The sequence below is a fragment of the Nycticebus coucang genome, chromosome 16 (assembly GCF_027406575.1).
Source record: "Nycticebus coucang isolate mNycCou1 chromosome 16, mNycCou1.pri, whole genome shotgun sequence".
NCBI lineage: Eukaryota > Metazoa > Chordata > Mammalia > Primates > Lorisidae > Nycticebus > Nycticebus coucang.
Window position 1 is genome coordinate 74,622,346 of NC_069795.1, and position 12,905 is coordinate 74,635,250.

General features: G+C 45.0%; 1 protein-coding gene across 1 annotated transcript in view; it reads right to left on the reverse strand.

Annotated features, from left to right (window-relative positions):
- Positions 1-6,130: 6,130 nt before the first annotated feature.
- Positions 6,131-12,905, reverse strand: part of MUC13 (mucin 13, cell surface associated) — a 28,289-nt gene continuing 21,514 nt past the window's right edge. The window contains exons 10-12 of the mRNA XM_053564410.1: positions 11,986-12,070; positions 8,897-9,098; positions 6,131-7,215 (exon numbers count right to left, since the gene is read on the reverse strand). Of these exons, the coding sequence (XP_053420385.1) occupies positions 8,897-9,098; positions 11,986-12,070 (287 nt within the window). The 3' untranslated portion in view covers positions 6,131-7,215. The remainder of the gene's footprint in view (positions 7,216-8,896; positions 9,099-11,985; positions 12,071-12,905) is intronic.

The following is a 12,905-nucleotide window of genomic DNA, read 5'->3' on the forward strand; positions in this document are numbered from 1 at the left end:
AATACAACGTTGATTATTATACTAAATTTTATGCACCATTAATATGGCATTAACATTACTTATGCTTCTGTATTAGAAGATCAACAAAGGAGACATTGTGCGATCTCTAACAGTCCCGTAAAAAATTGATGCAAATATTTCTACTCAGGAGCTGCGTAACATTCGTCTTTCTCTGGCACGAGAGCAAAGACTAAATACATCAAGGAGTGGATGGCGCCTGTGGCTCAAGGAGTAGGGCGCCAGTCACACACACACACACACACACACACACACACACACACACACACACACACACACACACACACACACACACACACACACACACACACACACACACACACACACACACACACACACACACACACACACAAAAAGACATCAAGGAGAAGTCAAGGGAGAAATTATTTAGAATCGGTGCCTTAAAAACGGAGGATTCCACGCAAGCCTTTTGAAGAGCTGCCCCACCGGAAGTTGAGAGGCTTAGGCGACAGCGCCACCTGCTGCTCGTGGAATTTGCCCCGCAGCTAGGAAGAGGTGAGCGGGCGGGGGTGGTTCAGGGCAAAACTGCGCCCCCAAACTGAAGTTTCTTTTTTTTTTTTTTTAAATTAGATCATAGCTGTATACATTAATGCGATCATGGGGCACCATACACTGGTTTTATAGACACATTTTCATCACACTGGTTAGCATAGCCTTCTTTTTTTTTTTTGTAGAGACAGAGTCTCACTTTACGGCCCTGGGTAGAGTGCCGTGGCCTCACACAGCTCACAGCAACCTCCAACTCCTGGGCTTACGCGATTCTCTTGCCTCAGCCTCCCGAGTAGCTGGGACTACAGGCGCCCGCCACAACGCCCGGCTATTTTTTGGTTGCAGTTTGGCCGGGCCGGGTTTGAACCCGCCACCCTCCGTACATGGAGCTGGCGCCTTACCCACTGAGCCACAGGCGCCGCCCGGCATTTTCTTAGTTATGGTGTTAAGACAGTTATATTCTACATTTACTAAGTTTCACATGTACCCTTGTAAGATGCACCGCAGGTGTAATCCCTCCCTCCACTCGTCCTCCCCCCTCCCTCCCCTCCCTCTCCCCCTTCCCCATATTCTTAGTTTATAACTGGGTTATAGCCTTCATATGAAAGCCATAAATTAGTTTCATAGTAGGGCTGAGTACATTGGATACTTTTTCTTCCATTCTTGAGATACTTTACTAAGAAGAATATGTTCCAGCTCCATCCATGTAAACATGAAAGAGGTAAAGTCTCCATCTTTCTTAAAGGCTGCATAATATTCCATGGTGTACATATGCCACAATTTATTAATCCATTCGTTGATCGATGGGCACTTGGGCTTTTTCCATGACTTAGCAATTATGAATTGGGCTACAATAGAAGACAGGCGCACGGCCTACAGACATATGAAAAAATGCTCATCATCCATAATCATCAGAGAAATGCAAATCAAAACTAGTTTGAGATATCATCTAACTCCAGTAAGATTAGCCCCTATCACAAAATCCCAAGACCAGAGATGTTGGCGTGGATGTGGAGAAAAGGGAACACTTCAACACTGCTGGTGGGAATGCAAATTAATACATTCCTTTTGGAAAGATGTTTGGAGAACACTTAGAGATCTAAAAATAGATCTGCCATTCAATCCTATAATTCCTCTACTAGGTTTATACCCAGAAGACCAAAAAATCACATTATAACAAAGATATTTTACCAGAATGTTTATTGCAAACTGAAGTTTCCAGCGACTTTGGCATTGATGCCACCTGGATGCGTGATCGCTTTCTCTATAAAGAGGCTAGGAGCCCACTGCTGGTTCTAGACTCTTTCTGGGCAAGGAGTGGAAATGACGTGATGTGGGGACTGGACCAGAAGGCGCTGAGCCAGTGATCTGAAGCGTGGTCCCCAACTCCCTGACTTAAGGGATCACCTGGGAGCGGGCTCAGGCCTGCCCTGCTCCTGACGGATGCTCTGCTCTGGGAGGATTCCAGCCTGCTGCTGAGACTCTTTGCTGTTGAGCAGCGGCCCATCCCCAGCGGTTTCACCCAAAGCTGACCTCTGAGAACCTTCTGTGTAATGCAGAGATCCAGCAGAACACTGGTGTGACTTCCTGTCCTGTCTCTGTGCTGTGGTAGGGCTGCACCAATAGGCTGCCACCCCCAAGGCTGGACATGCCTCTACATATCTACTCCCCACTTAAAAACCTCAGCTTTATTAAGGTATAATTGACATATGGTAAACTGTACTTTTATAAAGTGTACAGTTTGGTAAGTCTTGATGAAACATCGCCACAATCATGACAATGAACATATTCTTCAAGACCCAGCTTGAAGAGTCCTGTTTTATTTATTTATTTATTTATTTTTTGTAGAGACAGAGTCTCACTTTATGGCCCTCAGTAGAGTGCCGTGGCATCACAGCTCACAGCAACCTCCAACTCCTGGACTTAGGCGATTCTCTTGCCTCAGCCTCCCGAGTAGCAGGGACTACAGGCACCCACCACAACGCCCGGCTATTTTTGTTTTTGTTGCAGTTTGCCGGGGCCAGGTTTGAACCTGCCACCCTTGGCATATGGGGCCAGCGCCCTACTCACTGAGCCACAGGCGCCGCCCAAGAGTCCTGTTTTATACTCCTGTTTCACAATTATTTCATTCATATTTTATGTCAGGCATTGTGCTGGGTGAAAAGGAAACAGACTGACCCACAAAACCTCTTCCCTAGGGGAGCTGGTTACAGGTTGGGACCTGGGAGGCAATACATCTTGGGAGTGCTGACGGGAGAAGGGCAGCATTAGGAAAAGCTGGCCGGAGGAAATGATGATTTAGCTAATCTAGACAGATGGAGGAATGGATTAGGTGCTATGGTCTAAATGTTTGGGTCCCCCCAAACTCACGTATTAAATCCTAACACTGGCATTAAACTATTAAGAGGTAAGGCCTTTGGGAGGTGATTAGGTCATGAAGGTGGAGCCTTCATGGATGAGATTAATGCCCTTATAAAAGAGGCTCATGGCAATGCCTTACTCCCTCCAACATGTGAGGTTACAGTGAGAAGACAGTCATTCCTGAGCAAGCATGCCCTCACCAGGCATGCAGAGCTGTGATTTTCAGCCAGTGTGACAGGAGAGGATCTTAGAAGTGCTGCAAAAAGTTTTAAAAATCATTATTTTTGAAAGAAATTCAAAGCACAGAAAGTAGATTCTTTTTTTACTCTTTTTATTGATCAAGATAATTTAAATATAGGTTTGAGTGTGCTATAAGATAAAAAAAGGTTGAAAAACATTGCAGACGTCCTCAAACTTTTTAAACAAGGGGCCAATTCACTGTCCCTCAGACAGTTGGAGGGCTGGACTATAGTTTAAAAAAGAAAACTATGAACAAATTCCTATGCACACTGCACATATCTTATTTTGAAGTAAAAAACAAAATGGGAACAAATACAATTCACACCGCTTCATGTGGCCCACGGGCCGCAGTTCGAGGACGCCTGATCTAGAGCTTGACCTTGGACTTCTCAGACTCCAAATACAATTCTGTTGTTTGTAAGCCACCTGGTCTATTATAGTTTGCTGTAGCAGCAGAACAGACTAAGACATTAAGCAATTAAAGGAAAGGGGCATTCTGGGGAGTGGGAGGAGCATGAGCCACAGAATGGGGGTATAAAGAGGTCATATGTTCAGGAAGCAGCAGGTATGGTCGAAGTGTTAATGCCCTGTTGGGAGGGGTGCATGAGACAAAGCCAGAATGCTTAGTAGCAGTCACTGGAAGACCAGCAGTGATAAGCTACAAGGAGTTTGGCTCTTTTCTGTGAATAGAATATCTTTGCAAAGGTACCAGTGAGCAAAAACAAATGAATTATAGGCTGTATTACATAAGAATCAAAAGCAACCTTGAATGCAAAACCTGTTTCATAAATATTATACGTAGACATGTTTAAAACATTTTTAAAAAAGGTTTAGACATTGGATCTCACTCTGTCACCCAGGCTGGAGGGCAGTAATGTGATCATAGCTCGCTACAGCCTCAGACTCCTGGGCTCAAGTGATTCTCCTGTCTCAGCCTCCCAACTAGCTAGGACTATAGGCACATGCCACCACCTCTGTCTAATTTTCTTTTCTTTTTTTTTGAGGCAGAGTCTCACTCTGTCACCTTGAGTAGAGTATCATGGCATCATAGCTCATAACAACCTCAAACTCCCGTGTTCAAGCCATCCTCTTGCCTCAGCCTCCCGAGTAGCTGGGAGTACAGGCATGTGCCACTAGGCCTGGCTAGTTTTTCTATTTTTAGAAAAACTCTTGCTCAGGCTGGTCTTGAACTTCTGAGCTCAGACAATCCGCCCACCTCGGCCTCCGAGAGTGTTATAATTACAGGCATGAGCCACCATGCCAGGCCTCCTCCAGCTAATTTTTTAAATTGTTTTGTAGAGATAGGAGTCTCATTGTCTTGCCCAGGCTGCCTCAGCCTCCCCAAATGCTCATATTATAGGCATGAGCCATGCACCCAGCCTAGAACATTTTTATTCAAACAATAGCAATAAACAGCTCTGAAGAATGGCCCAGGAAGCCCAGAATTTTTATAGCTCAGGATCTTTGAGAAGTGACAGGAATTGGCATGCTCTGGTTCAGAGGGCTTTCAGGGAGAAGTGGCTCATTAGAAATGAAGTTCAGATGGTCTACTGCTAGTACTGGATACAGAACCATTTTTAAATGTAAAGGGGGTAATATTCAGGTCAAAATAAAGTCTGTGATGACAAGTTACCATGGTCAGCCAATTTTAAGTTCTGTCTTTATTAACTCTGCTGCTGTTAACTTACTGGCTGATGACTAATGTCTTTCCTATGGGCTTTCATAACTCATAAGAATGTGTTTCCTCTATTTCATTTACCATTTAGTCATGGGAATACAAGGGTAAACATAAGTGGTGCCAGTGAAGATGTTTTTAGCTACAAATAATAGGAAAGAACTATTCAAACTGGCTTTATCACAGAGGTTTCAGGTGTGGTTTGATCAAGGCTCTGGCTCCATTTCCTGCAGTTCTCTCAGCTCTTCCTTTCTCTATGGATCAGTTTTGTCTTCAGCAAAATGGAAGCAGTTCAAGACTTCATATCTTCAAGCCCACTTTCCAGAAGAAGAAAGTGTTTATTCTCCTCTATGATACCTACCAAAGTTTAGCTTTATTTCAATTGTATCATTCATTGGCACTAATTCTTTTTTTTTTTTTTTTGGCTGGGATTGGGTTTGAACCCACCACCCTCGGTATATGGGGCCGGCGCCCTACTCACTGAGCCACAGGCGCCGCCCTCATTGGCACTAATTCTTAAGTCAATTACCGTGGCGAGGAGGAATGGAATTCCACTGATTGGCCAAACCTAACCTGGACCAACCCCAGGAGCTGGGAGTAGGATCAGTCCTACCCCAAATATTTGGCCGTTCCATCATGGTGGGGAGGGGGAGGAGGAGGGGGATGTGCAAGGGGAGAGCAACCTGAAATGCCTACTATGTGTCAACATCCTGTCTTGGGTAATCCTATAGCCCTTAACGAAGCCAGCAAACGTCAATCTCCCTGGTTCTCTGTGTGTCATGTTTGTTATTAACACTCCCTGCTGTGTGCATCATCCAAAGCCTCAACCACAAGAAAGGAGACATCAACCAAAGACACTTTACTGCATCACCTTCACAGTTAACAGAACAAATAATAATAACAAATGAAAATAACTTGCAAGCGGACCAGACATTAAACATAAAGAAAGACACTATTAACATTAAAAAAAAATCCTGTGCTGGATGTGGTTGCCCCTTTCTTGGGGTGGGGGGTGTTGTGGCCACAGCTAAGACCCTGTTACCAGGGAGGGCTGTAGCCCCAGAGAAGAATCTCTGGGACCCACATCCCAGAGCTGGACATCCAGACTCCTGAGCACAAGCTCCTTCTTTCACCTTCAACCAAACAAAATGTCAGCAATTTCAAAGTGACCTAAAGCTCTTATTTCTGGGTCTTTTGTTTGTACACTTGTTCCTAGACTCAGTCTTGGGAAGGGCGTGAATTAGAGGAAGTGCCCATCTGCTCACTGAGGAGGGGGAGCCGAGGAAGAAGGGGCCTCCCAGGGGCCTCTAGCCCCTTCTTTATTCACTCTCCCAGCCCAGCTGCCTTTTCTTCTCTTCCTCCCACCCGGCCACGTGTTTTTCTCCCTACCCCTTCTACTTACTAGCATTTTGAAAACTCTAGCATGCAACGCCCCCTGCCCCCCACCACCATTGTGGACATTTCTCATCCAGGTCTTCTAGTTAGCATCAAAAAGTTCCTGGATTCCAGTCACTCCTGGAAAAGCTGAGAAACATGGCTTGTTCCTGTCTTCTTGGGGTGCGGGCAGGTTCAAAGACTTCCTGCATTGGAGGGACAGAAGTAGTATTCCTGTTTTAACTCATCAGAGAGTGAACCCAAGAACCTTAAAAGATGGTACCTCTTCTCATCCCCTGAGAGCTCCACAACTGATGTATAAGTCTCCCCAGAGAATTAGGTCACTTCCACAGCTGAAGAGTTTCCCCAGAGAATTAGGTCACTGATCTGTAGCCTATCTCCTCAATAGCTATATTCTCCTAGGAGAGAATGCACTGGAAAGCTTCCTTTGAGGTTGGGAGTGGCTATTGTTGCCCTACCAGGAAAAAAAAAAAAAAAAACAACCATGGGCTCAGTGCCCATAGCTCAGTGAGTAGGGCACCAGCCACATACACCAAGGGTGGCAGGTTCAAGCCCAGCCCGGGTCTGCTAAACAACAAAGACAACTGCAACCAAAAAATAGCCGGGCATTGTGGCAGGTGCCTGGAGTCTCAGCTACTTGGGAGGCTGAGGCAAGAGAATCACTTAAGCTCAGGAGTTTGAGGTTGATGTGAGCTGTGATGCCACGCCACTCTACCGAGGGCAACACAGTGAAACTCTGTCTCAAAAATAAAATAAAATAAACCCAACCATGGTCAGTATTTTATACTGACTGGAGAAAATCAAGTATCTTATAATTGCGAATAGCATTGATGTGCATTAATTTCACAGATACTTATTTAGCAAGCACGCAAACATTCACAACTTCCATTTGGAGAGGCTGGCAGCTGTCGGACGCCAGAGTTTCACCAGGGCTCACTTCTCCATCAGTTTTTCTGAATACTCAAGATAATAGCTTGTAGGTTAGGGGCCATGGAAGGGTCCAGATTTTTGCCATTCTAGACAGAAAGAAAGTGAGAGATGAGACTCTTTGAAAAAATACTCCAGCAGAAGCATATGAGAAAATTAAGATTGATCAATTATTACCATTAATTAACATTATTTGTCTTTTAACTTTCTCTCTTTTCTTCCTATCATTTCTCTCCTCACCTCTCTTCTGTTCTGTGTCTCTTTCCCGGCCCTTCCTCCTCTTTCATCACCACCTTCTTTCTTTCCATCTTGGTTGCCTTGTCACTCTGCTCTCCCAGAGTGGATTACAGCTTTCTCCTTTCAACATTTTATTCAAATCACACTAAGCAGTACAACCTATTCTCAAAAGTTATCCCAAGGGAAATAAATAAATAATTACCAGCCTACCTCGACTTATCTCTTAGAAATGAATGAAGTTTCCTTGAAATCTGGCAATGAGGGGAAGGAGAAAGTTGCCTTTGCACAGCCTAGAGGGAAAGGTCCCACAGTGCTGTGTTCATATTCACACACCCCCCTTCCCTGTGCCTGCCCCAGGACCAGGTCCTTAGACAGCCTGAGAAGTGTCATCACAATCCCTGGAGTCATATCCATAGAACTTGATGATCTAAAGGGAACTTAAGGGCATCTAAATGAAGCTGCTCTTTTTTTTAACAGATGAGAAAATAGAAAACCAGAGAAATAAAGTGATGCGTCTACACATCAGTCACATACATGGATAGGAACCAAGTGGCTATTTATAGCAGGAGCTTCCTCCTTGTTCTTTCTCCAAAGAAAAAATGAAAGAAAGAAAACAGAAACGAAAGTGAAGGGAAGAAGAAAGAAAGAGAGAGAAAAAGAAAAGAAAGAACAAAAGAGAAAGGAAGGAGGGAAAAAAGGAAGGAAGTGAAGGAAGGAAGGAAAAGAAAAGAAAAGAAAAGAAAGAAAAAGGCTCAGTGACTTACACCTGTAATCCCAGCACTCTGGGAGGCTGAGGTGGGTGGATTGCCTGAGCTCATGGGTTCAAGACCAACCTGAGCCAGAGTGAGACCTCATCTCTAAAAATAGCTGGGCATTGTGGCAGGTGCCTGTAGTCCCCAGGTACTTGGGAGGCTGAGGCAAGAGAATCACTTGAGCCCAAGAGTTTGAGGTTGCTTGAGCTAGGATGCCACAGCACTCTACTGAGAGTGACAAAGTGAGACTGTCTCCCAAAAAGAAACAAACAAAAAAAAAAGGGCAGCGCCTGTGGCTCAGTGAGTAGGGCGCGGGCCCCATATGCCTGCCGAGGGGTGGCGTGTTCAAACCCAGCCCCAGCCAAACTGCAACAACAACAAAAAAAATAGCCGGGCGTTGTGGCGGGCGCCTGTAGTCCCAGCTGCTCGGGAGGCTGAGGCAAGAGAATCGCGTAAGCCCAAGAGTTAGAGGTTGCTGTGAGCCGTGTGAGGCCACGGCACTCTACCCGAGGCGGGTATAGTGAGACTCTGTCTCTACAAAAAAAAAAAAAAAGGAAGGAAGGAAGGAAGAAAAGAAAGAAAGGGAGAGAGGGAGAAAGGAAGACAGAAAGGAAAAGAGAGCGGAAGGAAGGAAGGGAGGGAGTGATAAAGGGACGGAGGGAAGGAAATGAAGAAAGAAAAAAGAATGTCTGTGCCGCTGCCTTGCATTGAAGATACAATAGCCAAGTCCCACTCTGCCCTGGGGCATTTTACTTGACAAGCAGAAAGCCCAGGGACTCACCTAATAGTCAGGGCCGGGTAGGTTTCCCTGGTGTACATAGGGATTTTGTGTTTGGGTGTCTTTGGAAGCTGCTATCTTGACTTTAGGGAAGATGCTCCTGTCTGCTCCTGGATTGCTGAAGCCGGTCTGTTGCAGTCTCAGATTTTGAAAGTCTTCCTCGATTAAGTTCTGTTCTTCAATATTCTTCTCTTTGTTCCTTGATCTGTAATCAGTAATAGGAGTTAGGCAGAAAGTTCCTTGAAGTAAATGTTAATGTTTTTAAAAAAACTTTTAAATTTTTGGAATAGTAACATTTCTGAACCAATTACAAGTTGCAGATCTGACACCCCACTACCCATAATACTTTATTCATTATTCTGTTCAATGGTGATTGACTGAGTTTAAGGACAGTGTCCTCAAGAGCTCCAGGTAATGACAAGAGCTCCAGGATGTTAATGCTGCTCCAACACTACCATCTCAATCCACTGGACCCATTCATATTTTGCTAAACATGTTATTATCTTTAGATGTGCTTTTCAATGATTTAATAAGTGATAATAGAAGTCAAAGTGAGAAGAGACTTGTGGTACAGTTTTTCATCTAAGCAAAGTCAGCGTCTATAGAATCACCTCACCGAGTAAAATAAGTTCAAGGTATAAAGGTCTTGGAAACAGAAATAGGACTTCCTGGGATTCCCGCAGCCCCTTAAGGACTTCAAGTGTAGAGGCCAGGTGCGGTGGCTCACGCCTGTAATCCTAGCACTCTGGGAGGCCGAGGTGGGTGGATTGCCTGAACTCAGGAGTTCAAGACCAGCCTGAGCCAGAGCAAGACCTACCCCATATCTCAAAATAGCTGGGTGTTGTGGTGGGTGCCTCTAGTCCCAGCTACTTAGGAGGCTGAGGCAAGAGAATAGCTTAAGCCCAAGAGTTCGAGGTTGCCGTGAGCTGTGATGCTACAGCACTCTACTGAGGGCGACAAAGTGAGACTCTTGTCTCAAAAAAAAAAAAAGATCTCAGATGTAAATATTCAAACCAAATGGAAGTACTTTTAGGTGAGGGATGCATCTGCCCCCAAATACCTCTGCTGGGGATCCTTCCTTCCTTCCTCACCCCCAATCCTGGTCCTGCTCCTTAGTGTCCTGGACCTAGGGAGGGGGAGTGGGGCTGGCTGCTTCTATGATACCCACAGGGACACTCCAGGGAGAGTCCCCTGTGCCTCACTCCTCCCACAGCAGAGTTCCTGTCCTTTAACAAAACCCTTGTCCATGGGGGTTGAGGAGAGGCTTCCCTTTCTTTTGCAATGGGTGAGAAAATTATAATTTTGGTGTGTTCCCTAGAATCACGAATCTGTAGCTGGGCTAAGAGTAAATGTGGCTCTGCAGCAGGAAGAGGAACTGGGTACAAGGCTGTCACAGGGTCACAAGTCCAGTAACAACTCTTGAGGACCCCGAAAACCCAAGACAGCTAATCTGCCTAAGAGGAGACATTGGGAGGCCAAGTGAGTGGATTGCCTGAGCTCATGGGTTCGAGACCAGCCTGAGCCAGACTGATACCTCATCTCGAAAAAAATAGCCAGGTGTTGTGGCGGGCGCCTGTAGTCCCAGCTACTTGGGAAGCTGAGGCAAGAGACTGCCTTGAGCCCAAGAGTTTGAGGTTGCTGTGAGCTATGATGGCACAGTACTCTACCGAGGGCGACAAAGTGAGACTCTGTCTCAAAAAAAAGAAAAGAAAAGAGACAACCTTGATCCAGAATCAGGAATGTTCTGGGTCTCTCTCTGAGAAAGAGCAGTCAGACATCATGCTCACATTTTCAGTTCTTAGCTTTGCTTCCTTATTAAGTCTCTGGAAAGAGTTAGTACATGTGTATTGTGGGCAGATACCTATTTTATCAAAATGTATGATATATGCTAAATGTTAGAAAAACTACCTTGCTCTTTATTAAATTGGATCCCTGCTTGGTACATGCCATGAAGGCTACGTTGAACAGTTTGATGAGAATATTTCAGATTGTATATGAAACCCACACATTGTACCCCTTGATTGCACTAATGTACACAGCTATGATTTAACAATAAAAATAAATAAATTAGGCGGCGCCTGTGGCTCAGTCAGTAAGGCGCCGGCCCCATATGCCGAGGGTGGTGGGTTCAAACCCGGCCCCGGCCAAACTGCAACCAAAAAATAGCTGGGCGTTGTAGCGGGCGCCTGTAGTCCCAGCTACTTGGGAGGCTGAGGCAAGAGAATTGCTTAAGCCCAGGAGTTGGAGGTTGCTGTGAGCTGTGTGAGGCCACGGCACTCTACCGAGGGCCATAAAGTGAGACTCTGTCTCTACAAAAAAAAAATAATAATAAATAAATAAATAAATTAATTAATTAAAAATAATAATAAACAAAAAAAAGAAAAAAGATAATAGCATTCACCTCCCTACCCCTGGGGGGAGCATTAGCATACCTAAATATTTGTTGAATAAATGAAAGAGTCCTGCTCCCCCTCCATGAAGGGGACAGACCTTAAGGCACCATGCTGAGAAAAAGCCCCTGGCAGAGCTAACCTTTCCACAAGCGGGAATCAGTGGAGTTTGATTTCATACCATTTGCAGCATAGCCCTGGGCAGGGAAGTGACCTGATGAAAATTGTATCTGACAACATCAGTGGGGTTAAACACTGTTAGTTTTTAAGGACATAAGGAGATGGTTGCTATGTCGTATTATACTGTTACACAAGAATGAACTTCAATAAAAAAATTTTAAAACACAAAGGATAAAAAATTACATACATTATTATAAAAGAGAAAAAGATCTGGAAGGATATCTGTCAAAACATTAGCTGCCCCAGGGTGGTGAGTTGGGGGGGGTCATTTTTTTATTCTGCTCCTCTACACATTTCTCTATTTTCTCAATATTCTTCCATGATCGTGCATAGCTTATATAATCAGAAGAAAATTAAGGTAAGGAAAAAAGTCAGCGGCAATAGGGAGGCCTCCCCTTATCTCCCTTCTATTGCGGAGGGAGGAGAGGCTGGGTGTTGGGTGTGTTTGGAAACAACAGTGTTGTGCTATGAGTGTCATGCTTATAGCTTGTAACCCAGGGGAGGGACACTTCCACCACGTACCTTACTGTGACGATCAGTGCAATCACCATGCTGAGAATGACAATGGCGGCAATGATGCCCAGGATGGTGAGGATCAACTGAAATTCTGAAAGGGAAAAGGAAAGAGAAGTGATGGCTCAGCCCCCGACTTTCTACCGCCCAGTGACCCTCAGCTGTGAGGATGCAGGCTCTGGTCTCCAACCCCTCCAGGGCCAGGTTGGGTAGTGGCTTAGTCCCTTAAGCACCCCTCCCCACACCCCTTAACTCAACTAGAAGGGGAAGCTTTGCCAGATAAATGACTGTCTTCCTGGGCTTTGTGGAGGTGGGAGGTCAACCCAGGTCCCCCCCTCCATCCTCACCTCTGCTGCCCTTACCTCCCTCCTACCTCCCCTTACTGAGAAGCTGGGGGAACTAGGTTGGAGTTAAATTTGTCACTGAGAGGAGCCAGGTAATGGCTGGATGTCACCAGGGACGAGTTCAAGGTTTACTATTGCCCATTCTCCTCCTCTAGCTCTGCTCTGGCTGGTGCTGGGGACACTGGAAATGTGGCTCTCAGATGGTGGGTAAGTAAAACATGCACACTGGATTCTAGACACTTAGTATGAAAAGCGAAATCATTCATTCATCATTCTTATATTGGTAACATGTTGAAATGATATCTTGGATATATTGGGCTAAATATAATATGTTCTTAAAATCAATTTTACTTATTTCTTTTTACTTTTAAACATTTACCTGGCATTTTTAAAATTAAAAATGAAATATAGCTTCTCTAACAGAACTGCTCTAGACCTTTCTTTTTTTGAGACAGAGTCTCACTTTGTCACCCTCAGTAGTGTGCCCTGTCATAATAGCTCACAGCAACCTCAAACTCTTGGGCTCAAGGGATTCTCTTGCCTCAGCCTCCTGAGTAGCTGGGACTACAGGCACCTGCCACAATG